The sequence below is a fragment of the Saccostrea cucullata genome, unplaced genomic scaffold (assembly GCF_032062105.1).
Source record: "Saccostrea cucullata isolate Sc308-1 unplaced genomic scaffold, CSIRO_AGI_Scuc_v1 ctg62, whole genome shotgun sequence".
NCBI lineage: Eukaryota > Metazoa > Mollusca > Bivalvia > Ostreida > Ostreidae > Saccostrea > Saccostrea cuccullata.
Window position 1 is genome coordinate 393641 of NW_026937804.1, and position 27783 is coordinate 421423.

The 27783-nt window shown below is 34.2% G+C and overlaps 3 protein-coding genes and 2 long non-coding RNA genes across 10 annotated transcripts; 1 reads left to right on the forward strand and 4 right to left on the reverse strand.

The window, feature by feature from the left end:
* The first annotated feature begins 170 nt into the window (after positions 1–170).
* Positions 171–1520, forward strand: LOC134248870 (uncharacterized). The gene is made up of 3 exons (XR_009988156.1): positions 171–466; positions 1064–1096; positions 1388–1520. It is a non-coding gene; the product is annotated as an uncharacterized LOC134248870 (long non-coding RNA).
* LOC134248864 (glycine N-acyltransferase-like) lies at positions 476–9429 on the reverse strand. 2 transcript variants are annotated; one of them, XM_062731247.1, is made up of 5 exons: positions 9261–9429; positions 1594–1698; positions 1392–1509; positions 1062–1185; positions 476–912 (listed from the first exon to the last, which is right to left on the reverse strand). In XM_062731247.1, the coding sequence occupies exons 1-5, from the start codon at positions 9405–9407 to the stop codon at positions 498–500; spliced, it is 909 nt and encodes a 302-aa protein (XP_062587231.1). In that variant the 5' UTR covers positions 9408–9429; the 3' UTR covers positions 476–497. The 2 variants fall into 2 exon arrangements, with proteins under 2 accessions (XP_062587231.1, XP_062587232.1); XM_062731248.1 differs by lacking the exons at positions 1062–1185; positions 1392–1509; positions 1594–1698 and adding exons at positions 7815–7938; positions 8386–8503; positions 8580–8684.
* Positions 9430–11990: 2561 nt separating this feature from the next.
* On the reverse strand, positions 11991–13542 carry LOC134248901 (glycine N-acyltransferase-like). Its single transcript, XM_062731296.1, has 5 exons — positions 13462–13542; positions 13125–13229; positions 12939–13017; positions 12557–12680; positions 11991–12405 (listed from the first exon to the last, which is right to left on the reverse strand). Exons 1-5 carry the CDS (start codon positions 13540–13542, stop codon positions 11991–11993), a joined length of 804 nt encoding a protein of 267 aa, XP_062587280.1.
* Positions 13543–18250: 4708 nt separating this feature from the next.
* On the reverse strand, positions 18251–26492 carry LOC134248867 (glycine N-acyltransferase-like). Of its 5 annotated transcripts, none has more exons than XM_062731251.1 (5): positions 26204–26492; positions 21555–21659; positions 21363–21480; positions 18862–18985; positions 18251–18706 (listed from the first exon to the last, which is right to left on the reverse strand). In XM_062731251.1, exons 1-5 carry the CDS (start codon positions 26282–26284, stop codon positions 18292–18294), a joined length of 843 nt encoding a protein of 280 aa, XP_062587235.1. In that variant the 5' UTR covers positions 26285–26492; the 3' UTR covers positions 18251–18291. The 5 variants fall into 5 exon arrangements, with proteins under 5 accessions (XP_062587235.1, XP_062587236.1, XP_062587234.1 ...); XM_062731252.1 differs by lacking the exon at positions 21555–21659 and adding an exon at positions 25857–25961; XM_062731250.1 differs by lacking the exon at positions 26204–26492 and adding an exon at positions 21934–22137.
* On the reverse strand, positions 23922–25850 carry LOC134248869 (uncharacterized). Its single transcript, XR_009988155.1, has 3 exons — positions 25662–25850; positions 24842–24965; positions 23922–24699 (listed from the first exon to the last, which is right to left on the reverse strand). It is a non-coding gene; the product is annotated as an uncharacterized LOC134248869 (long non-coding RNA).
* Positions 26493–27783: the final 1291 nt, after the last annotated feature.

The following is a 27783-nucleotide window of genomic DNA, read 5'->3' on the forward strand; positions in this document are numbered from 1 at the left end:
TGAGTTGTCAGATTTATAGGACCAATGTGTACTATATTCCATTTCATCTAAATTTTGATAAATTCAGAGATAGTTTGCGATTTTTTCATCACACCTAGTGTATTGTGTTTCTGCAATGTTGTTCTTTTCTATCGTAAATCGGTCACGGTAGTCCAGTGGTAAAGAATTTGAATCGTGACCGGTGGATAGGTTTAGGAACCTGTTTCCTCTCGGTGCATCAAACCAAACTATGGATAGTGTCTTTGCACTCGCCAAACGCACAGCAGACGTAAAAGTCACGATTCTTTCGGAAAAGACATAAAAACCAAGGTCTTGTTCCATGGTGGAGGTTGGCATGATGAGGAAATCTTTGTGTTCAACCGCCTTGAGTGCCGAGTTCATATCTACATTTGAAGCCCTTCAAATGTGTATTTTGACGTTTCAATATTAGTGCAACATTCCTGAATGGTACATTAAACAAAATAAGGTAAATATCTGTTGTTTGATTATTATTTTAATTACAAATTATAGACTGCAAAAGAATATATCAATGGCAAACGTATGTAGCCATTATTTTCATGAAAAGTCACAGATGTTTCATTTTTAACATCCACACAAGCAAACACTAATTGCCCCTCCTTTACCAGTTTCTCAGCAAGTGTCCTTGTGACAACACTTCCCAGTTTGAGCCTTCTGTATTCTGGCTCGACATGTAACATACCGACCCCGCCATATTCCTGTTGAAACTCCCAAGCAACAGGGCGTCCGTCCTCCGCTTCAACACAGACTGTTGGTAAAGTTTCAATGTGATAACGTATCCATTGTCTCAGGTTTGCGATTTGTTCAAATTCGTCCCTATAGGGCCATGAGTTGCGTATATTTTCAACGTGAGCTTCCTGTAATTCGGATAACTTGAATCCATCCGGAACTTTTCTGAAATAATAATTCTTTTTAATACCTGTGTTATTTTACTAAACAATGTTTGCTAAATGCAAAGCTTATCAATGCTTGAAGCCTTAGACAATGTGCAATAAATATTGTTGTTTTCATTGTATTATAAAATAACTAGGACTATTTCTTACAGAGGAAAAATATTATCTGGAGGAAACGTAAAAACGTATGCATTGTCTTCTCCGCTCTGAATTGGACTGGATTCTGCTGACTTATATAGCTCAATTAAGGAATCTATCACATATTTCGTGCAGCCTGAAAAATAGGAAGATTAATCACAACCCTGTTGATATTAAATCTATAGAAATGATATCTTCTTCATTAAAAAAAACTATGGATTTCTTCTATGACAAAATAATGTTACAATAAACAGACAAGTACATATCTAACGCGGTGTGTATTTATTAAAACAGTAGTAGTTATTATCTATTCAAATTATGATTTTTTTTCTGTTTAGTTACCTGCAATGACTAAAGGGGATGTTAGCAATGTGGAGGCATGGCGTAGCAGGTTTTCTAGGGGTTGACAGAAGTTGGAATCTTTACAGAAACTGATTGCCCACCCCGTAGTCTCCTTTTTCTGTCAAAACAGTAGAAAGTGTAGAAATTCATTCCAATTTAGGGGAACTTTAAACTAGAATACCGTATAAAGGATCAGACATACCTTGCTATCAACAATAACAACAGAAGTAAACTCTGGCCAGGTGTCCACCAGGACTGTTTTGTCAGTCAGTTTCCCTCTTCTCAATAATTTAAGGTGATTGTAAGCCTTGAATTTCAAATAGGTATAATATCATCCTTCTAACCAGGTAGATAATTGGTCCATATTGGAAAGTATGATAATAAAAACAGATTTAATAAGCGTATATTGTATTGCTGAAAGTTGTGTTCAAAAAACGGAAATTAATAGTATAGTGCAGTATATCTGACAAACTGTGTCGATTTCTAAAATTTGCACACGAACGTATTACATGTATGAAATACATCATCTGGTTATTTAAATGGAACATTATCAGTATGATATAGATAGTTATTTATGAAGTTTCGGTAAGTGTTAAAAAAATACATATGAAAGTTAAAGACTGCAAAATGAAACAATAATAAGCATTAGTCTTACATACAATCAAAGAAACAGGTAAGGCAGACTCTAATTCCTTCTCTAACTTGTCATACTCTGTTAGGTCTAACATCCTAACCGCCATCTTGTCCTATTATTTCAGACCCGTGGATACACGAGTACCCAGTTTACCTGTAATTTACGTTCTAATACACATCTCCTTGGCGTACTATGTAGGACTTTTGCGAGTAGCGGTGACTTTCTCAGTTGACAGCTTACTTTCACACTAGAACAAAGTACGGACGCTCTTTTATTATATAAATATTTAGCTCGATTTTTCAATCAACCAACGTAACGGATTATTTCAAATCATAAATCAGTTGTCATTGAAGAAAACCACCCTACCCTCAACTCCCGACCTTCACAGGTTAAAAACATTAGAGGCACTACCTTGCCCCTATCAACATTAGGGGTACTACCTATGACCACTAGAAATATGTTCTTATCTATAGCTATTACTCGTATCAATTCTGTACCTCTGTACATGACACAGGTGTCAATGTCAAGAAAACCATCAACTGTAAAAGTCAGTGCTTCTCGCAAAAGTCCTCTAATATCTTAAAATATCTTCACAAGTGAATCACTGTTGTTGGCAAAGGATCCTCCTGAGAAGGGGAGCGGATCAGAACTACAACGGCTGCTTACATGGGTTATGCATTTTTTCTACAACACCTGCATCATTAATTCTCGAACAAACAACCAAAAAATCAAATTATTGTTTAAATATAGTCTATTACGATTCATATAAAATACTTCTAATGGCAAAAAATATTTTATTTGGTCAAGCATCGTTATCTAACAGAGTTTTGACTATACTGAATCTGACAAAATATGTTGGCCTGCAGCAAAATAATGTATACCTTAGTTAAGTCTTAAATTTACTACCTTTGATGAAACGGGCCCGAAACCCGCATTAAGCAATTTTGCCGGGGGGGGGGGGGGCACAACCAACTATTTTTAGTCTCTGTAGGCATTATAGAATTAATATCAATGAGGAATTCCAGCAATTCATTTTTGATTTTAACTTCAGCTTACTGGGTAGGGATTAGAACAAGAATGATACTTTACAAAATATGTCGAAGTACCATATTAATATTGCTTGATGTGCTCCCTTCTCCTGCTAGGGGTAATGATATGTGCCGCTATCTTCTGCATTCAATGCAATTTGGCTTGATCAGTTGTATTTATACCATAGCATTCAGCAATGGTATACTAGTAGTCGAGACTAGACGTACTATGAGCACAACCTATGGTCATGGAGGCATCCTCCGTAATCATTGGCAGTATGGTTTCAGTGTTCTCAAGTTGGTTGTACCATGCAAGACACACGGATGACATTTGCCTTTGCATACTGAGAGACTTATCAAACCATACTCCGAGGTTCTTTACACTGGTTGTCTGACTAAGGATGCTGTCACTTAAGTTCTAGGTGGTCTTATTCCATGCGAAAGCCACGTCAGATATACCAAAAACCAAGTTCTAGGCGTCTTATAAAAATTATTATGGTCAATATTAGAAACTGCAGGAAAATCTAATACAGTAAAACGTCTCTAAACCGACCAGCTGCCGGAATGAATAAAATGGCCGGACTAGTACAACAATGTTATGATGAAATCTAAATAAAGCTGTTTCAGTAGAGTGACAGGGGCGATATGCTGATATGCTGAAGCTTTCTTGACTCTAAGTGATGATCAATACGTTTACAAACAATGGTTTTTTTTTGTGGGGGGGATTTGGAGGGAAAGGGTGATTTGTCTCGTTACGGTTCTTATCTGGATCTAAACCAGTTTTCTTGATGAGAGGACAAATGGCAGCATGTTTAAAGGATGATAGAACAACAGACTGAATAAAGGATTGGTTTATATAATGTCCGTTACCAAAGTACGAAATCTGAATTTTGTCATGTCTCAATATTAGTGCAAAATTCTAGATTGGGAGTTAAACATCATGAAATAAATATCTGTCTCTCAAATATGGTAAAAGAAAACAAACTACAGATGGTAAATTGCAACAGAATATTTGAATGGCAAGCGTATGTAGCCATTATTTTCATGACCTCTGAAACAATTTCAACCAATTTTGGCGGGGTTTTATAGATTATATAGTGAAAATGAATTATTTCTTTGAAAATCTTCTTTTATGCTCCTGGATGTTAAAAAAACTAAGCAAGCACATACTTTAGTTGAATAAGACTTCCTCTTCAAAAATTGTGAATTTCATCACCCCTGGGTCAGGGGTTCTGGTGAATTTTTTTGAAATTCTTCTTCTCTGCTCTGTTAGCGAATATCGCATACAGAATGTGGTCCTTGACTTAAAGCCCATCGCATATTCGATGATTTGTTTGTAATATTTGCATGGAATTCAAATATATTATTTTCTGGGATATATGTGCGTATGGTCCATCTCTACTTGCTTGTATCAAAACACATTCTTTGTCTCCATCTCTTAATCGCTGTTCAAATATTCGCGTCTTTCGGCCCACGTTGATTATTACGTGATTTATTGTTTTCGGGGTATCAAAAGTAAGGTGCAAAAATCGGATGAAAGCTAATTATAATTTTAAATAAAAGAATTGTACTTGAAATTGTAATTATAGTTACAAATTTTTTTTATCTATACCGCTATAGATTTTTTTGTCAACTTTTAATAAGAATTGTACATGTACATTTTGTCTTTTCGCGAAAGAACTTTTTATATTTTTGTACATGTACAAATTTCATGTACAAAAGACAAAATTTTAGGTCGTGTAATTTTATTTTAGACAGGCTGATATCGGCCATCGTATTTTTCTGTCGTTAACCGTTCAATCTAGCCTTGTGGAACAGCATTGTCATTGTGGTAAGGTCGGGGTACACTGTCCCAGTTCAGCGCAGTGCATCAAACTTAAACATGGATAATGTATTTTTTTCTCCATGCGCCAGGTATAAGAAAAGAAAGTCGCCGTATTTTTGGATAATACGGTAGAGGTTGGATTTTCAAAGAACTTTCACTGCTCGACACGGCCTTGAGTGTTGAGTTAAGATCTAAATTTGAAGCCCTTATTAGGTATATTGTGACGTATCTTTATGAAAGCAACATTGTTAAATAGGACATAAACAGTATAAAATGAACACCTTTCGCTCATTTATTGTCATAATTAAACTACAAATGGTAAACTACAAAAGAATATTTGAATGGCAAGCGTATGTAGCCATTATTTTCATGGAAAATCACAGATGTTTCATTTTTGTCATCTACAGTAACAAAAACCAATTGTCCATCCTTTACCAGTTTCTGAGCTAGTGCCCTTGTGACAACACTTCCCAGTTTGTGCCTTCTGTATTCTGGCTCTACATGTAGCATCCCCATCCCAGCGTATTCATGCTGAACCTCCCAGGCAACAGGACGTCCGTCCTCAGTTTCAATGCAGACTGTTGGTAAATTACTTATGTGATAACGTATCCATTGTCTCAGGTCTGCGTACTGTTCAAATACGTCCCTAAATGGACATGCGTTTCGTACACTTTCCACGTGAGCTTGCTTTAATTCGGTTATTTGGAATCCATTGGAATTTTTCTGAAATGACAAAAAGTTAAGCTAGTGTACCAAAAAAAAAAGGATTAATGTTTTTTATTTCCATTTATTAGGCATCTTGATAGATAGATCCGGGGCGTATATTGTTTTTTGTTCTGTCTGTCTGTTTGTCTGTCTGTTGTCAACTTTAACCTTCGCCATAACTTTTGAACCGTGAGACATCATATTTGGTATGCGTACTCCACTTATTAAGTTTTTTTTAATGACACTAAGATCAATGGCCTTGTAACCTTGACTGTGACCTAAATGCTAAAAATAGCTTTTTCGATCTTTCGCCATAACTTTTGAAGAATAGGAGATAGAGACTTAATATTTGGTATGCATACTCCACTAATTAGGGTGAATTCACCATGCATCGGATACCCTTGTACTTTAATAAGTTCTAGCGATATCGCTACCGACGGAAAATTATCAAAATGGAGTTTAACATTTAGTTTGTGATTAAAATATCAATTTAGGACACAATTATATGCCATTTATTGAGAAAATATCCCCCAAAATCGAGTTTTTAGGAATAACTGAGAATTCACCATGGATCGGACATTGTTTACCATGCATCGGACAGACGGTATTTAGACCGGAAAAAATCATACATTTATCACAGTGCTTTAAAAATCCTTGATATGAATATTTTTTCATCTTTTATGTAAGAAATAAACCTCAATTTCAATTTAATTGACGATATTATTGCACAAATGTAGAATGATTCAAGAAACCGCAATCTGCCTTAGAAATGCTTTTAAATGCTTATAATGCGGTAATTCGCGCCTTTTTCTCATGGTTTATCATACTCGGGTTTGTAGAAATAAACTGAGTCAAATTCCAGACGTCATATATCCATAACTTGTATTTTGACTGAAAATATAGAGTTTTTATTTTCTTTTCCCGCAAAAAACAGCTGTCAGCTGGGTTCTGTATGAAAATGGTAGTGCTTACCTTTGCATCGAAAAGTGTCCGATGCATGGTTAATTTGTGTCCGATGTACAGTGAAATTAGCATACTAGAAAAAACCAGCTCTAATAAGAATTAAACAAACATTGAAGTGAAATTTCTTTATAATTTATGTAAAATTACCGATCCCTGACAAAATTCACCAAAGTCCGACTCGTTCCGTGGAAGTCGAATTTAAAAGAACGATAACTCTAAAAATTGCAAAATCATAAATTTCGGGTTATTCCCCTTTGATGATGTAAAATATGACGTAACTTCAAGGCCATTCTCGGGGTATTTTTATCTCAACATGATAAACACAATAGGTATCATTAAAAAATTTAAACTTCATCATTAAGACAGAAACAAATAAATACACAGAACTTTTTTGCCTAAAGTTGTCCGAAGCAAGGTATGTGTCCGATGCATGGTGAACTCACCCTAAGTTTTTTTCAAATGACACCAAGGACCTTGTGACCTTGACCAATATGCTAAAATTAGCTTTTTCGAACTTTGTTGCCGCCGGGCGCATAGAATTTCACAAACATCTTGTTTTCATTCTTATGTCGATACAATATTTTCCGGTAAGCTTGAAATAATAAATGCCACAAAGCCAGACACATCTGTTCCATATTTGGATATTTTACTAGAAAAAGCATTAATGGTCATCTTACTACAAAGTTTTGTGATGAATTTAACTTTTCAATGGTCAACTTCCCTTTCTTATGAAGCAATATACCTTCGTTACCTGCATACGGGGTTTCTAGTTCCCAGTTGATTTTTAGGCAAGGGCATGCTCTAAGTATGAACAATTTCTAAAGCGAAGTAGATTATTGACGGAGAAATTGCGGAAACATGGATATCAGCAGTCTTGTTTAAAATCATTATTTTGTAAGTGCTATGATCGATACAATGACCTAGTCAACAAATACATTTTATCATTAAGTCAAAAGGGGACAGACGTTTTTTATATTAATGGTAAGACCATTATATACACTCCATCTGAAATTTTCTGATCATGACAATGAGCACATGGCGGGGGGTGCTCACTCCTCCATGGCACGTGATCCCAACTCTATTTTTTTGGAAGTCTATGTTTGCTCTGCTCCAATTTCGAATTATTTAATGGACTTTTGAGCTTGAATATTGTTCGTTATCTCCATACATTCCATTGCTTATAGAAAAACATTAAATGTTTGAAGCCTTAGCCAATGTGCAGTAAATATTGTTACTTTATTTAAACTGTAACTAGTATTATTTCTTACAGAGGGATAATCCTATTAGGAGGAAGTGTAAAGACGTATGCACTTTCGTCTACTCTGTGAATTGGACTGGATTCTGCAGACGTAAATAGGTTAATCAAGGAATCTATCACTTCCTTGGTGCAGCCTGAAAATGAACAGGATATCAAATAACCTGTTAATATTAAGAGGAATCTTTTTATCGACATGAACTAGTTAATCCTGCATGTTAAATGTTGACCATTCGACTGGGAATGTATGAAACATACGGAGATAACTAACAGTTATTCAAGATCAAAAGTCCATAAAACAATACAGGATAGGGGCAGAGCAAACACGGACCTCCAAAACATCACATATCTCCCATGCTCCTGATACCAAATATGGAGTTTTAAGGATCTATGTTTTTGCCCCTTTCATGGGGTGTATTATTTATAAATTTCATTCATTTAAAAGAAATCAACTGGTATTTAATTTTCATGCAATGTCCTGCTATACCGTATAAAAGCCAGTGCCACGAAGGAAAGCTTTCATTCATTAGACAAACTACTCCCATGTAAAAAAAATACTTTCAATTTTTTTTCAGTTTAATTACCAGCAATGATGAAAGGTGATGCTAGCACTGATGAGGCATGGCGCAGCAAGTCTTCTAGGGATTGGCAAAAATCTGAACCTTTACAGAAACCGATTGCCCACGTCATAGTCACCTTTTTCTTAAAAAAAAAGTAGAAATGCCTTCATTCATAGAAAAATTGAAACTCAAATACTAGTATACATTATAAAACATACCTTGCTATCAACAATAACAATAGCAGAAAATTCTGGCCAGCTGTCCACCAGGACTATTTTATCAGTCAGTATTCCTCTCCTCAACAATTTGAAGTGAGTGTAAGCCTTGAAATAACAATATTTCATATACCAACATAAGTTTAAAAGGGTGGTAAAATACAGTATAAGGAATTATAATAGCATATATTGTTTTATTTGTCAGCAAACACAATTTATCATTTTTCATAGTGAATGTCAGGCCATTATTTAACACTGAGTTGGCCGCGAATTTTTCCGGTGTTTTTTCCCGAACATGATAAAGAGCAGGGTGGGACGGGTCAGAAGGGAATGCCCACTTCTCCATGGCATCTGATCCCACCTCTGATGTTTTAGTGATCCGTGTTTGCTCCGCTCCTATTTTGTAATGTATAATGGACTTTTGAGTTTGAAAACTGTTCGTTATCTCGACATAAATATGATTTAAAAATTGCCTTCATTGTCGTTTTCAATGAAGGGAAATTATTAGTATTTCTGACAAAATCAAGATTCATTAAGTGATTAAAAAGAACGCAAGGATACAAAACATTTTAGACTTAAAAATGCAATCTCTACTTATACCATGAGGTGTTGTAGCGAAGCGAACGATAACTCTGGGTAGAGATTGTTAAAAATGAAGAAATAATAAGCAATAGTCATACATACACACAAAGAAACCGGTAAGGCAGCCTCTAATTCCTTCTCTAACTTGTCATACTCTGTTGGATCTAACACCCGAACCGCCATCTCGTCGTATGATTTCAGACCCGTGACTTTTATCCTAGATACAGGAGTACCTAAGCTCCCTGTCATTTACGTTATAATACACAAGTTTATCTTTTAAAAAAGATATGTGAGCTAGGCTTGATGTAAAATGTGGAGGATGGAGTTTCCAAAATGGAGGGTCAGAAAGTGCAAGAGGTGGAGCCTCTTGAGTTAGATGATGCAGGAGGTGGAGCATTGTGCTTGTTGTAAATTTAGCACGTTCTTATTAAATCTGTCATCTCATTTTCCGATATTCATGAGAACTTGTTAGAGTGTTACATTATCCAAACAATTAAAAAATAATTCCTTTGAAGTTGACTGAATGAAACTCAGTTATATTCTCCAACTTTATTTTGTGATGTTCGTTTGACAGTATCTGATGTCATTTGTTTATGAAGTCCATAAAACACAAAATGAGAAAGAAAGAAACAGGAAACAAGTAAAAAATTAATGAGCACCACATAGGGGAACACCTTTTTAAAGATAACAGAGACTGCTGCCGAAGCTGTTCGAAGACACTGTCCGATGTTTGAAATGTGCCGTGATATCATTATTCACTCAGAAATATTATCCCAATAACGTGTATCTACTGCACACAAAAACATTTTAGAAAAATCAAAAATCATTAGTTAATAAATCACTAAATGAACTGATTGTTATATTAGAGAACTCGACCTGACTATTAACTGTTTTTTTTCTCTAAAAAGAATGAGAAACAAGCAACATGATAAAGAAACAACAAAAATGACCTTCAGATATGAGAAACAAATGAGGGACATGCAGCTTGTGCTTTTGATTTAAATTTTGTTACGTGGTATAACAGATGCTCAGTGCAGTAGAAACTGTCTGATTCACACAGCTATCTCGCAGTAACCCATGAGGTCTTGACAGATTTTATTAGTAGAGGTATCAAATATCTGAAGAGCAAAGAGTTAAAAGAGACAGTCCTGTTATTTGAAAGCTTCAAACAGCTATGTTCATTGAAATAAATAAAAATCTGTCGTCCATTGATGAGAAACAGCTCTATCCATCCAAGATTGACATCCCCTTTTTACATTATCTTTCATAAGGTTGTTTCCAGAGTGTCTAAGTGTAGCATTACTTTTATAAGTGTTTTGTTCATGCATGTTTACTGTCTTATGACATCTAGTTAAGAACTGTTTCTACAATGCTGACATTATATACATTAATTTTTGATTCTGCATAAGACTCAGTGCATTGTCTTACTAAAATTTCATTCAAGGAGAATTTAAGGTACTTCAATCCTCATGTGATGTCTTTGGTTTTTTACAAAAAAATTTGATAAACTTAATCCATACCCAGTATAGAAACTTTTTGAAGATAGCTCTTTAGGTGTGATGAAAAATATTCTAAGTAAAAGAATTTTAACAGTATATATTTTTCTTCTTTTAATCTATTATCTATCTTTTAAAAATAATGCTACGGGTTATAACTCTTTCTTGTGTATCTTCATTCAGGCATTTTCTTTATCGTACTTCTAATGTAAAATGTGTTCCCTGATATTCACAATTTGAATATATTTATAAAGATAACTTATAATGGAGCTTTCAACGTCAAAATGATATATTTGAAGCAAATTTTACATTACTTATTTTTAGTATCAAATTTATCAAAAATGCACAATTATTTTAATGCTGTCTGTTTATTTAAGTCTTATATGTTTGAAATATTGCAACATATAAATATTTTGTAATTATTAGTTAATTCAAACCACAGTATATGTGGGTTTTTTTTTTTACAGTGGAGTTTTTAATTGAAATACTGAGTTTAGTTTCATTATATTATACGTATTTTAAAAGATTTTTCTTTGCATTTTAAAGAGACAGCAGAAGAATTGTTTTATTTGCAAATGAGATGTTTCAGGGTTTTAAAATTACTGTCAAAAATGCAAAAAACATTGTATGAACATTAAATAAAAGAAGAAATGTCAGTAAGCTATTTTAGATTTATAAACTAAAGAAAATATTAAATCAACATAGTTAAATTATGTTTTTCATTATTCTAGAAATTGAAAGCAGTGTATCATTATGTTTTTTTTAATTGTCAAAAATAATGCATTGTTATTCATAAAGGTTTATTTCAAGCATTTTTATTCACATGATATGCTAACTGACATAAACATTGAGTATACTATGTATATGTTCATATTTTTTCATTCATATTTTAAACTATCTCACCGTAACATAGTCAGTAAATACATACAAAAGTATTGAAAAATTCAGTAAATACGTGTATTTCTTAACGGAAAACAATAAATACATGTTTTTCCGAAGTGAATAGGAATTTCATGTATTTCCTAAAATTCAGGAAATACATGAAATTTCTGAATACACATTTTTACTGTAACATATGTATACCCTAAAGTAAAAATATAAAGATAAGGAAGAGATGTCAATCTCATAGTTCCATACATGATAATTTCAATTTTCCAATCGTCAAATTCCCTTCCTTATGTGGCAATAAATAAAAAGACTATTTCTTCGCCAAGTGCCCGTCAATAACGTAAAGGTCACGGTTCCTTCGGATGATAAAAACCAAGGTCTCTTTGCCGATATATTGATGCAATCAATGAATCTGTCCTTCAAATATTATCACACTTAAACAATGAAACTATAAATGGTAAACTTCAAAAGAATATTTGAATGGCAATCGTATGAATCCATTATTTTCATGGAAAGTCACTGATGTTTCATTTTTGTCATCTACACAAGCAAAAACCAATAGTCCATCCTTTACCAGTTTCTGAGCTAGTGTCCTTTTGACAACACTTCCCAGTTTGAGCCTTTTGTACTCAGGTTCGACATATAGCATTCCCATCCCAGTGTTTTCATACTGAATCTGCCAGGCAACAGGACGACCGTCTTCCGTTTTAATGCAGACTGTTGGTAAAGTATCAATTTGATAACGCATCCATTGTCTCAAGTCTGCGTATTGTTCATATTCGTCTCTATGGTGCCATGAATTGAGAATATTTTCCACGTGAGTTTGCTGTAATTCAGATAACTTGAATCCATCGGGAATTTTTCTAAAATGACAAAACAGTTAAAACAAACACTAGTTTGCAAAAAAAATATGATGGTTTCTTAAAGCAAAAATATGAAATTTTGAAGCCTTAGACAATGTGTAGTAAATATTGTTATTTATTTAAACTGTTACTAACTAGAATAAATTCTTACAGAGGAAGAATCTCATCAGGAGGAAGTTTATAGACGTAAAAAGCTTTGTCTCCTCTCCGAATTAGACTGGATTCTGCAGATTTAAATAAATTAACCAAGGAATCCACCACTTCTTTCGTGCATCCTGACAAATCATAACCATGTTGATATTAAGTTTATAAAATTGACAGCTGTTCTCATGAAAATAAAAACATTAGACACAAGAACTAAATGTTGACTGACCCTTGGGAATACATATTCCTCCTACGCTCCTGATCCCACCCCTTGTGTTTCGAAGAAAGCATGTTTTCCCTGTCCACAGTTCATATTATTGATAGGATTTAGGATGAACGATTACTGTTGGTTATTATAATATGAGTTTATTATATCTATGAAAATTTACCTGCAGTGGCTAAAGGTGATTCTAGCACTGTGGAAGCATGTCGCAGCAAATTTTCTAGGGATTGGCAAAAAATTTGAATCTTTACAGAAACAGATTGCCCACTACATATTTTTCTTTTCTTAAAAAAAATAAGTAAACATTAATTTTTAGCAACATTGAAACTTGAATATACAACATAAGACATACCTTGCTATTAACAATAACAACAGCAGAAAATTCTGGCCAGCTGTCCACCAGGACTGTTTTATCAGTCAGTATTCCTCTCCTTAACAATTTAAAGTCATTGTAGGCCTTCAAAATAATAATATTTCAAATATTTTGAAAAAATCATCTTTCCAACTATGTACATGTAGTTACATGGGCGGTAATAAAAAAAAAATTGGCTTCATAATATTGTGTTCAATTAATGGATATTATTAGTATAACAGACAAAGTCAAGTTTAATAAGTGATATAAGAATACATAGATACAAGACATATATAGATCATAAAGTAAAACAATAATAAGTAACTATCATACATACACACAAAGAAACAGGTGAGGCGGTCTTCAATTCTCTCTCTAACTTGGCGTACTCTGTTGGGTCTAACACTTGCACCGCCATCTTGTCCTATTAGAACCTAGCCTGTTATACAGAAGAGAGATCTGGATACCTAAGCTTTACGTACTAAAACCCTACTCAAGGGGATGAACCAAACACATTGGATTACGTCTGACATCCTTTTGAATTTCTCCATACATGAAACACTTTTATAAGTACGAGGGTTGTTCGAAAAGTTCGTGGACAACTGTCATATCTTTTTTATTTGACGTCATATGTTATCCAAATTTGGTAGAAATATTTTAACAATAAATCCAAATGATTTGTATTAATTTTTTTCAAAATATTACGATTTATTTAAAACTTATCTAGATTTTAAAAATGCAAAAATCGGATAGCGGAGCAGGTCAAAATTTAGTAAGTTACAAACAAAACACTTAATAATGTCTGAAGTCATATTCTCTGTAAAATGGAGCAAAAACGAAAAACAACCTAGAAATTCAAATTAAGAATTGTTACATCGATTCGTGTAAAAAATTATGGCTTTATATTTTGCTTTGTTGAAAAGCAATCGACTTGGGAAGATAAGTAGTCCTTATTGAAAACGACAAAAACGATGACGTTTTAGAACGTCACGGAGCAGCAGATAACGATGCAGTTTGTGTTTTCCTTGGGAAAAATCCTGAATAAACATTAATAAAGTTGGAGGAATCGAGAAATATGTTACAAGTGAGCTGTGCATGTATGTACAAATACTACAGGCAGTATTTAAGTGACAGAGACTCAGTATCGGATGAGGAAAATCTGTGAAGAAACGGTTTAACTTTTAAAATCTGAACAAAAACTTTGAAAAGTTGGAACGGCAAGAAAAGACATGGGCGCTTCAGAGTTGCTTATCCTGTGAAAGCAGAGTTAAGTAATAAAAGCAATCAAAACCTTAACAAAGGAAATTATACAACGAGAGCAATTCTTAAAAAATAAATTCTTTCAAATATTAGAAAAAGGACTTAATGAATGGACATTGGATTATACTCTGTGAAATGTGTAGGGATAGTATTTTTTAGAAATTCTTGACGCTATGTTTTGACGTTACATTGCCGTTAAGTGTGCTCCGCGGGTACAAAACATGTTGATTTTAAACTGAAGTAAATTAATTTCTGTTAAATCGAATGGAATGAAACTTCACACATCAACAAAACAAATATTTTAACATATTAGATTGTACTTATTTTAAAGAACTATATGCGGTATTAACCAACATTTGCCCCCCAAAATCAAACTTTGATGGAGTAATATTCAATTAAGTCCTTAAACAGGGGAGTATATGCTGACTTCAAAGCACTCAATAATTTCATAAGTAATGACGTCATATGTACGTAATGACGTCACAAATATGACGTAATTTCAGTTTTTTTATGAATTTTGCAGAAAAATGTACATATTTCGTCGATATTTTAAATAAAAGTCACCGAGCGCATGTGTGTTCAGGATAAATATTTTGATATAATGTGTAGAATGAAAATATCAATGAAATATGTCAATGTTGTTCCTGAACACACATGCGCTCTATAAATTTTAAAGCTTAAATTGTTGAAATTTTGTCCATTTTGTCCTCTTTCTGAAAAAGGATATAAAATCGGACTAGTTTGTGACGTCATAAAAACAGAAATTGTGAATACACTGCTCTGGAACTATAATATTTTCTGTTAACTTATATTTCTCGTACAATTTATTGAATTCAGCACATTTCAGGAAGTTTTCAAAATTTGACTTTTGTGGGGGCAAACATATGCAATATACCGCATATAGTTCTTTGTAATGAGTAATATAAAGTAGACTGACATCGTCCACGGACTTTTCCAAACAACCCTCGAATATGTATATGAATATATTATCGTTCCCTAGAAAAGGAAATGCACTTTCTGCCTGGGCCTTTGTAATTAACTTTATGAGATTGCATAAAATCTATACTGTTTAATATTATTATTGCATAATGAGAAAACACTGTGCATGTGATATCAAGGGGAAAGAGCCTACTTCTTGTAAACCCGAATTCTAATATCAATTTGAAATAAATAATCGGGGTCATCAACATCTTTATAAACATTTCAATTCGCCTGACCACTCTATTCTTTCAATGAGGGTTAAATTTTCAGGAAAAATATATCATCCAACTAATAGCCCTACTTTGAGAACTCCATTCCGTGGACAGCGTTAAGAATGCTAGATCAGGAAACTAGGCACTGTTTTTCCATATACTCAGTAGCTGCAACGGCCATATAAATAATGTAGGGAATCTTTCAAGCCCACAATATGCCAGTGTGATTGTTATGGGTCTTTCAACAATGCACAAAGATGTACGAGTAGTCATGGACATCGATCATATAAAAAACCTAATATACATAGTGTATCTTTTGATTCACTTCTGCTTAACACCAATAAACCATTAGGTTTTCATCACATTCCCAATACAATTTATTTAGATAACTTAAAATTTTAAATTGAATATTTGTAGAAGCTATAGCAAATTCACAGAATACAAGCTAATTTTTTATGATTATGGATGTTTCCTAGCACGGGCTCCCGTAACTACCACGTGTGTTGGTAACTAATTCTTCATCATAAAAAGTTCACCATATTTCAAGTTGAAATATACACCCTGAATTTTCTACAGATATTCCCAAACTTTTCAATTATATATAAACCCTACAGTGTTTAGATATTGAACATCTAAAACAACATTCTATTAAGTGTTTTCACACATCATTAGTGGTGATGTTAAGCAACCATTGTAAAAAGGTCCTTAATACAATGGAACACGGATCTTTCAATTGACGACAAAACCTCATTTCGATTATGAATTTTGTCGAAGATGTTACCAAATGTTGTCAAAATATGGAAAGTCCTGAGCACTTTGTCAGAATGGATTAATTGTCCTAGATATATACTAAATTAAGATTGCAATTAGAAAATTAAAATGGAAAATGCGGGCCATCTATCCTTTCCTCTTCACTACATTTGGAGTGATGAAAAAGTTAGAGAAACTCCATGATTAATATGTTATGGTTCCAGCAGACGAGGCTTGTAACCATACCGTATTTTCTTGAAAGGCTGATTATTATATCTGTATTTGGACTTGTGCTAGAAAAAGACGTTTATGGTAACCTATCATAAAAACTTTATGATAATAGTGATGACTTTGTCAGCTTCCCTTACTTGTGTAGATATATACACTTAGCACCTAAATATGGGATGTATGTTTCTCAGTTAATTCGATAGGCATGAACATGTTATACATACGTACAATTTGTCAAACGAGGTAAGCTATTGACAAACAAGTTAATGAAACATGAATATCAACAGCCTTGTTTGAAGTCATCATTTCGCAAGTTTTCTGGTCGATACAATGGCGTTTTAGTAAATCTATCTATCGTTAAGTCAAATACTGACTGATATTTTTTATACGTATTGTTAGGCCAATTGCTACGGATTTTCTGTTTCATCTGATCATGACAAGGAGCACACGGCGGGTTTGAGAGGTTAGCAGGGGGATGTTAACTTCTCCATGGAACCTAATTGCACCTCTGATATCTTAGAGGTTCTGTTCCTGATTTGCATTGATTTGATAGACATTGAGCTTGATTGCTGTTCGTATATTTCACTGATATCAACTTTTACTAGGAGTTTCTTGTTTCCCGTTTAGACTGACGTAGGTGTTAAGTAGACTATAGAAATCGGAGCTTGCAACTATACGCACTCCAATGACATTTGAAAAGTTGATAACATAAATCCTGCAATTTGAGGCCAGAATGAAACGACGCCTCTTCGGTGTCAACTTAAGTTCTACATTTTTCGATATGCTTGATTTCATCTGATTATTCTTTTTTAATGTTACTTTAGTACAAATGAATTCTTTTATATTTAATCATTTGTCAAAACAACATAATAATTTAAAACTGTGGTAAGGACAATAAGCAGTTTTTAAAAAATGAAAGAAAGAAAAGAAACCCCTTTATTGGACCGAGAGAAATTCATTCAATTATTTTTTTCTCCAGTTTTAAAACTTGTATATACACCTTAATGAAAAAGGTAAATATAACGAAGAGTTGTCCTTCTCATAGTTCAATTAAGAAACAAACAACAATATTAAAATGTTCTCTGGGAAATTCATTTCGTTGGTAACATGATCTTATTCTGTATATTAATATATTTGAAGTCAAAAGCGGTGGTTTCGCCTGTTTTAATCTACATAACTTCAAAGGAATTTCGGGTTAAGAAGGTAAGAGCGATTTTAGCCGGGGATAATTATAGTATTCAAAATATTCTACACACCGAAGGAAGATCCATTAAACATCTGTTGGTTGAAAAATATTCATACTTTTCAAATATCTTATTTTTTTCTTTCTATTAACTCAGAATTTCTGTCACAGTGCAACTGTATGGTTTCGGAACTATGTAGCCAAGATATCATTTCGCTCTGTGATTCGGTCATGCTATGACCTTTGACCCCTTAATCAGTTCATACAGCATTGAACATATTTTCTCTTCAATAGGTTCATTTAAGTAAACTGTTTCCAAATGTAATGGGTAGTGACTATTCCTTAGACAAGCGCCGGGCATCAAAAGTGATGATCACGGGTCTTTCGGATGAGACCTTTAAAAATACCAAGGTTCCTTCCCCGATATATTGTGACGTCTCCATATGATTGTGACGTCTCCATATGATTGCAAAATTCTCGAATGGGACATAAAACAAGAAACAATCAGTCAATCAATCTGTCGTTCAAATATTATCACAATAAAACAATTAAATTATAAATGGTAAATTGCAAAAGAATATTTAAATGGCAAGCGTATGAATCCATTATTTTCATGGAAAGTCACAGATGTGTCATTTTTGTCATCCACACAAGCAAAAACTAATTGCCCGTCCTTTACCAGTTTCTCAGCTAGTGTCCTTGTGACGACACTTCCCAGTTTAAGCCTTCTGTATTCTGGCTCGACATGTAACATTCCGACCCCACCATATTCCTGCTGGATCTGCCAGGCAACGGGTCGGCCATCCTCGGTTTCAATGCAGACTGTTGGTAAATTATCTATGTGATAACGTATCCATGGTCGCAAGTCTGCGTATTTTTCATAGTCATCCCTATAGGGCCATGAATTGAGAATATTTTCTAAGTGAACTTGCTGTAATTCGGATAACTTGAATCCATCGGGAATTTTTCTAAAATGACAAAATAGTTTAAACAAACACTAGTTTGCCAAAATGATACGATGATTTCTTATAGCAAAACATATGAATTTCAGAAGCCTTAGGCAATGTGCAGTAAATATTGTTATTTTTATTTAAAACTTCAGCTAACTAGAATTTACACTTACAGAGGAAGAATCCTATCAGCTGGAAGTTTATAGACATAGGCATTCTCGTCTTCATCTCGAATTGGACTGGATTCTGCAGATTTGAATAATTTGACCACGGAATCTATCAATTCCTCGGTGCAGCCTGAAAATTGTAGAGGTTAACCATAACCTTGTTGCTATAAAATTAATAGAAATGACATCTTTTTCATTCAAATAAAAACAGACAGGAGAAATATTGACTGATCCTTGGAAATACATATTCCACCTAGGCTCCTGATCCCACCATAAGTGTTCCCAAGGATCCATGTTATCTGTTCAAAGTTCAGATCATTTATAGGAATTATAAAATCGATCACTGTTAGGTATCTTCACTTTTTCATAAATTTAAAAGGAATCTTCTTTAAAATACTCAAGGGGTAAATATATTACATGCAATGTCCCGTTAAAACAAAAGTTCTGTACTAGTATACTGGTAGATAGTGACGTAAAACACAAGACACCTTAAGAAATGCAAAATATTGAAATAAATGTTATTCTCCTAATGTAGGGGAAGTTTGCTTTCTGATGACAAATTATTTCCATTTTAATGTCTGTTTCCATGACATTTCTAAAGGTGTTATATCGATCCTGTTGTTGCCTTAGCACACAAAAGGGGATGCAATTAGAACAATTCTAAATATATCTCAACAAACAAAATACAAGAATTTAGCCACAGAGTTTTGAACTACATATACATGTATTTCGATCGATGCCAGCATTTTTTGCGAAATATATGGTTGTTATAATATTCTTGTTCACATACACACATCCTCTCATCATCGCATGGTGGTATTGTGACTGAAGTATTTCCCATCAATTGTTAGGCCATATTTTTATACCATTTCGATTACAGACTATTTAATCATCAATTCAGAAAATCGGATGTGACAGGTCGACAGGGATACTTAGTCCTCCGAGGCACCTGGTCCCATCTCGTAAGATTCCAACGGTCTGTGTTATCGTAATGTTCATGAGTTATTTTGTTATTGGATTGATTGATTGATTGTATAGTGTTTAACGTCCCTCTCGAGAATATTTCACTCATATGGAGACGTCACCGTATGCCGGTGAAGGGCTTCAAATTTTAACCTTTACTCGGCACTCAGGGCCATTGAGCAGTGAGGGATCTTTATCGTGCCAACGCCTGCCGCTGACACGGGGCCTCGGTTTTTAATGTCTCATCCGAAGGACCCGCAACTTTCACTTCAAAGTGCCGAGCGCATGGCGAAGGAACAGTTGCTACCCATTTTAACGACTAGGTCAGTCGCGGCCGAGATACGAACTCACGACCTACCGATCACGGAGCAAGCTCTCTACCGACTGAGCTACCGTGAACGGTTTTTTTATTGGACGTATGAGGTAAATTCTGTTCGTTATCTCACATTATACATCTTTATGATTGATAAGACACTGTTATTATGTGTGCCTGATATTGTAACCATGATGAAAATAATTATGTAAGTAAATCAAGTAGAGTTCAAAAGGCTTTTTTGAGCAGTCATTAAAGGGTCGTAACTGTGACCAAAAGAACACGAAACATCGATTTGCATGAAATATGAAAATAACGATCAACATTTAATCTCGAAAGTCCAATACAACAATACAAATTTGGAGCAGAGCAAACACAGACAAAATTAGAAGTGGGATCAGGTGCCATTGAGGATTGAGCATCCCCTGCCGACCGGTCACACCTGCTGTGTGCTACTTGTCAGGATCGTAGACAGTTTAGTGTATAAATAATGGCCAAACTATGATTATGAAAAGTCAGTCAGTATTTGACTCAATGACTGGTTGTATATGCTGACAAGGCCATTGTATCGACCAAAGAACTTTCGAAATGATGACTTCAATCACAATTGTTGATATCTTTGTTTTATCAACTTGTTTGTCAATTATTTGCCTCGTTTTAGAAATAGTTCGCACGTACAGCATGCTCTTGCGTATCAAATCAACTGAGAGATATAAACCCCGCATGCTGGTGATAAGGGTGTATTGCTACACAAGTAAGGGAAGTTGACGTACTTTAAGTAGTTTAAAGTATTTTAAATATGAAGTCATCACGTTTATCAATAAGCTTTGTTGTTAGGTAACCAAAAACGTCTTTTTCTGGTAATATATCTGAACATCTTTTTTAAGAACTTTATAAAATTTCAATCAGATAATTTTAACAATACACCAGTACCTACTTTATATGCCATAAATATTCATAATTATTATATAAACCATATATGACCCTTACCTTGGTTTCTCTGATAGAGGAAAGATTTTATACATTGCTTTAAACGTGCAATGCTAGAAGATAATGTGGTTTTAGGGGGAAATCCTAGATATGGAATTATTTTTATGACAAAACGATGTCACAATAAACATACAAAATTATAAGTCTTACAAGATTAGTACATTATATGCATATGTATATTTTGAAACATTGGAAGTGAATTTTAATGATAATTGTTATGATTTTTTTTCAGTTTATCTACCTGCAGTGGCTAAAGGTGATTCTAGCACTGTGGAGGCATGTCGCAGCAAGTTTTCCAGAGATTGGCAAAAATCTGAATCTTTACAGAAACAGATTGCCCACGCAATTGTCTTCTTTTTCTTAAAGAAAATAAGAATTAATTCAAATGTAGGAAAACTGAAATTCAAATACTACTATAGAGAATACGATATACCTTGCTATTAACAATAACAACAGCAGAAAATTCTGGCCAGGTGTCCACCAGGACTGTTTTATCAGTCAATATTCCTCTCCTCAACAATTTAAAGTGAGTGTAAGCCTTGAAAATAATTTTTAAAATATGTGAAAAATTATGCTACCAACTAAGTAGTTAAATATTAATTGGAGATAGAATAAAATTATAATAACATACAATGTATGTATATATTGTTTTAATTATTTTTTAAAAAATCGGCTTCATGGTCGTGTTCAATTGAAGGATATCATTAGTATATAAGACAAAGTCAAGTTTCAGTAAGTGATATAAGAACACACAGATGCAAAGCATTTACAGACTATAAAATGAAACAATAATAAGCAACTATCATACATACAATTAAAGAAACAGGTAAGGCGGTCTCCAATTCCTTCTCTAACTTTTCATACTCTGTTGGGTCTAACACAAGGACCGCCATTGTGCCCTATTATTTCAGACCCCAGACAGTTATCAAGATGCAGAATACAGATCTGGATACCTAAGCTTTATGTACTAAAAACCTATGACAGGTAACGAACCAAACACATTGGGACACGTTTAATATCTATTTGAATGTCACCGTGTCTGAATCACTTTTACAAGTACTTATATATGTGTATGAATATATTACGGATCCATAGATAAGGAAGTGCATTGTCTCTGAGCCATCTTTGCAATTTACTTTTTGGGATTGTATAAAATTTGTACCGTTCAATACTCATTTTGTCTGCAAATGAGAAAACACCGTGCATATGATATCAAGGGAAAGAGCCTGCTTCTTGCAAAACTGAACTGCCTTTCCATATGATTGCAACGACCACATGAATAGTGTAGGGAATCTTTTAACCCACGATGTGTGTCAATGTGAATATTATGGGTCTTTTTAAAAATACACCAAGACGTATGCTTAGTCATGGACATCGATCATACAATAAACCAAATATACATGATGTCCCTTTCGATTCACCTTTACCTCATTTCAAAAACAATTAAGTATTCATCACATTCGCACTAAACTTATTCGGCTTCTTTCCTTGACATTCTTAAAAGTATTATTTGAAGAAGCTAAAGCAAGTCCATACGCAGATTCTTCAAATGCAGAATGCAAGCTAGTTATTGTGATTGTATATGTGGCCCAGCACAGACTCTTTAAGCCACCAAAAGCTAATTCTGAACCGACTCGTAGATTCCTTAAAAATTGTAAACAAAGAAATAGATGCTGTGAACATTTGTAATATTCTTAATCTGTAATAAAAAAAGTGTTGTAGTCTTGCATTCCATGATATTTCATGTTAAAGTCTACAACCTGCATTTCCTACATATATTTCCACTCTGATGCGTCTAAACTTTTTAATTATAAACGAACCTTACAGTGCCTAGATATTGAACATCTAAAGCCAAATCCGTTTAAGTGTCTTTGTTCTTCTTCTTCTTCTTCTTCATTCCCCTACAATTCTGCTGAACACGTCATTACTGGTGATGTTAATATAGTTAAGTACCAGTCCGCGTAAAACTCAGACAAAAGGTGATTCATAGGGGTTTTCAGAATTCTATGATTTTCCATGATCAATGTATGAAGAATGTTTTGGATCATGGTTTTTATGTAAACCTGTTACGTAAAGTAATTTCCTTAGCAACCAGCCAATTTTTCCATGTGAAGGGACAAAATTATCTTTAAAGCCTGAAATTATATATAAAAACTTTAATAATTATTTTTATATAGTAGTATGATAAAGACACACACTTAAGGTGTTTAAACAACACAAGACACTGATATTTTAATTATTTAAAGGTAGTACTGTGGTAGACATTAAAATATAATTTTATACATGTTTTTGCTTTTTTGCTGACTCAGCATTTTCCTCGTTTTTTTTTTTTTGTTTTTTTTTTTGGCAATATTAAAAGTCAATCTAAAATTAATACCAAGCTAATACAGCTGTTGTGTGTATTTCACACAAAAGAGGAGGACTCCCTCTTTTAGACTCTTACTTCAAAAACGCGGGTTTTTTAACAATCCTATCCGTTGCCTAGCAACAATATAATGCTGGATGATTGATTGATTGTATACTGTTTAACGTCCCTCTCCAGAATATTTCACTGATATGGAGACGTCACCATTGCCGGTGAAGGGCTGCAAATTTAGGCCTATGCTCGGCACTTACGGCCTTTGAGCAGGGAGGGATCTTTATCGTGCCACACCTGCTGTGACACGGGGCCTCGGTTTATACGGTCTCATCCGAAGGACCGCCCCATTTAGTCGCCTTTTACGACAAGCAAGGGGGTACTGAGGACCTATAATGTTGGATGTTTTGATAGAGAAAAAGTGAAAAATGGTAAAGTGTGGAGTCAAAAATCTTATAAACTGTTATCTTTTTAAATGTAGATACAACTTTTCAAGTAATAGAAAATAACTCTCTTTTATTTTAAAAATGAATCAATTGTTCATATTTATTGATCTCCATAGCAACAGCAAACTTTCCATAGCAACAATACAAAAAAGGTTAATTTTGGCATTTTTGTGTAGAGTTATATTGGACACGAGTAGTTAATTTTTCTTTAAAATGCAATTGGGCAGAACTGTCAATTTGATATGAATCTGATAAAGTATTACTGTGTGTTAATTTGATATGGGTCTGATAAACTATTTTTGTTCTTTATTAACCCATGGCAACAAATCTGAACATTTATCACGCAAATATTGTCACACTGTCACAAATGGTAAACTGCAACAGAATATTGGAATGGCAAGTATATGTAGCCATTATTTTCATGGAAAGTCACAGATGTTTCATTTTTGTCATCTACACACGCAAAAACTAATTGTCCGTCCTTTACCAATTTCTGAGCAAGTGTCCTTGTGACGACACTTCCCAGTTTGAGGCTTCTGTATTCTGGCTCGACATGTAGCATCCCCATTCCGCCGAATTCATGCTGAATCTCCCAAGCAACAGGGCGCCCGTCCTCAGTTTCAATGCAGACTGTTGGTAACGTATCAATTTGATAACGTATCCATTGCCTCAAGTCTGCGTATTGTTCAAATGTGTCTCTATAGGGACATGCATTGTATATATTTTCCACGTGAGCTTGTTTTAATTCGCATAACTTGAATCCAACGGGAACTTTTCTGAAATGGCATATTTAAAACAAATACTAGTGTACCAATAAGATACAGTTTGATTATGGCAAAACATGTGAATTTTTTAAGCTTTAGGCAATGTGCAGTAAATATCATTATTTAATTGTTACTAACTAGATCTTATTCTTACATAGGATGAATCCTTTCAGGAGAAAGTTCATAGACGTACGCACTCTCGTCTACACTACGAACTGGACTGGATTCTGCAGACTTAAATAATTCAACCAAGGAATCTATCTTATCTTTAGTGCAGCCTGAAAATGGGGTGGATATCAATAACCCTGTTGTTATTCTATAGAGTTAGAGACGTTTTGCCAAATGTTGACCGGTCGACAGGGAATACCCATCCAACCCCCATCCCTATGCTACTCTGGTGTTTCCGAGGGTCGGTGTTTTTGTCCCCTTCACGATTTGATTTGTTTACAGAAAGAATGAGATTAATTTTCTATCTTCATCTTTTCGTTTGCTTTATTAGAAATTCTTGCTCAAGCAACCAAGCGGTATTCCAGGTCCATGCATTACACCACTATATATATACCATATGCATGTTCTATTTAGTATGCCTGCTATGGTATAATAGTGGTTGAAAAATAACATGGAAAAGTCCCATTTCTTAGATCCTTAAAGTAGTTACGCGATCCTGTTGTTGTTTTATTAGAAGGGATACATTTTACCTATACTGAAAATATGTTAATATATTTTGATAAAAAAAATGACTGTCATGAGAGCAGTTCGGTTCAAATGTCTGTCTGATTTGCAGTCAATAATGGCCATAATTGTCACAAAAAATCTGAATCCATGAAACTGGATGCCAGTTTTTCTTTCCTTGAAAAAATCTGTCAAAAACACACCAGTACCTAACTGGTCTATATTTAACACGAATCTACATGCAGTAACCTATATTTAATAGGGATAAATGATATTCAATGCTTTAGTTACTTTCATTTTACCTACAATGGCTAAAGGTGATGCAAACAATGTAGCAGCATGGCGAAACAATTTTTTAGGGATTGGCAAAAGCCTGAATCTTTACAGAAACTGATTGCCCACGTCATAGTCTTCTTTTTTTGTAAAAAAAAAATGAAAGAATTTCTTTCAAATTTTTGGGAAATTAAATCTATAAAATATTAAATCAAAACACCTACCTTGTTATCAACAATAACAACAGCAGAAAATTCCGGCCAGTTGTCCACCAGGACTGTTTTATCAGTCAGTATTCCTCTCCTCAACAAATTGAAGTGAGTGTAAGCCTTTGAAAGAGCATTCCTTGTAAGTTTAAATTGTCCTTCATATTAAGTATGTAGATAATTGTGTAATAGAAAAGATTAATAGAAATACTACTAGTATATAGATATGTATTGTATTATTGAAAATTGTCTTCATGCTTATGAATAAAATATGACAAAGTCAAGTTTCAGTAAGAGATAAAAAAGAACAGCATGTAGAAAACATTCATATAAATAACCAATAAGCATCAATCATACATACATACAATCAAAGAAACAGGTAAGGCAACCTCTAATTCCTTCTCTAACTTGTCATACTCTGTTGGGTCTAACACTCGTGCCGCCATCTTGTCCTATTATTTCAGAACCTAGATTGTTATACAGGAAACAGAAGACAGATCTGGATACCTAAGCTTTACGTACTAAAACCCTACTCCAGGGGATGAACCAAACACATTGGATTACGTCTGATATCCATTTGAATTTCTCCGTACATGAAACACTTTTATAAGTATATGTATATGAATATATTATCGTTCCCTTGTTAAGGAAATGCATTGTTTTGGCCTTTATAATTTTCTTTATAAGATTGCATTAATCTCTACCGTTTAATACTTTTATTGCATTATAAGAAATCACTGTGCATATGATATCAAGGGGAAGAGCCTACTTCTTGCAAACCCGAATTTTAATTTCAATTTGAAATAAATAATCGGGGCCATCAACATCTTTATTAACATTTCAATTCCACTCTATTCTTTCCATGAGGATTAAAATTTTGGGAAAAATATATCATCCAACTAACAGTCCTACTTTGAGAACTCCATTCCGTAGACAGCGTGAAGAATGCTGGATCAGGAAACTAGGCACTACTTACGGAATAACTGTCTTATTTTGTCTGACAGTTATTCCTTATATTTACATGCTTTGATTCCGCCAATCCACGGGCTCCAAGCCTGCTTCTCTCTAGGTGTTGTCCCGCCTTGCACGTGGTTTTTTTTAACAATGCCAACATTCATGAGGAAATCAATTACATTTACAATTGGTAATTTTATCTCGGACAAAGACATTGGAAATGTAAATATATTTCTATATAGCTGCAACGACCACATAAATAATGTAAGGAATCTTTTAAGCTCGCAATATGCCAGTATCAATGTGATGGGTCTTTTTAACAATGCAAGATGTACGCGTAGTCATGGACGCCGATCATACAATAAATCAAACACACATGATGTTCCTCTGATTCACTTCTGCCTAACATACAAAACAATTAGGTCTTCATCACATTCCCAATGGAATTTATTCAGTTAACTTGAAATTTGAACAAGCTATAGCAAGGTCATACGTAGATCCTTCAATTGCAGAATACAAGCTGTTTTTTTTTTTATAATTATGGATGTTTCCTAGCACAGGCTCCCGTAGCTTCCGTAACAACGCGTGTGTCGGTTACTAATTCTGACCCGACCCGCCGGTTCCATAAACTTGAATTGCAAACAAGAAATGGATGCTATGAACATTTGTAATATTCTTAATCATAAAAAGTTCAGTCTTATATTTCGCCATATTTCAAGTTAAAATATACACCTGCATTATCTACAGATATTCCCAAACCGTTGCTTCCAAACTTTTCAACCCTAAAGTGTTCAGATATTGAACACATAAAACAACATTCTATTAAGTGTTTTCACACATCATTACTGGTGATGTTAAGCAACCATTGTTAAAGGTCCTTAATACAGGGAACACGGATCTTTCAATTGATGACAAAACCTCATTTCGATTATGAATTTTGTCGAAGATGTTACCAAATGTTGTCAACATATGGAAAGTCCTGAGCACTTTG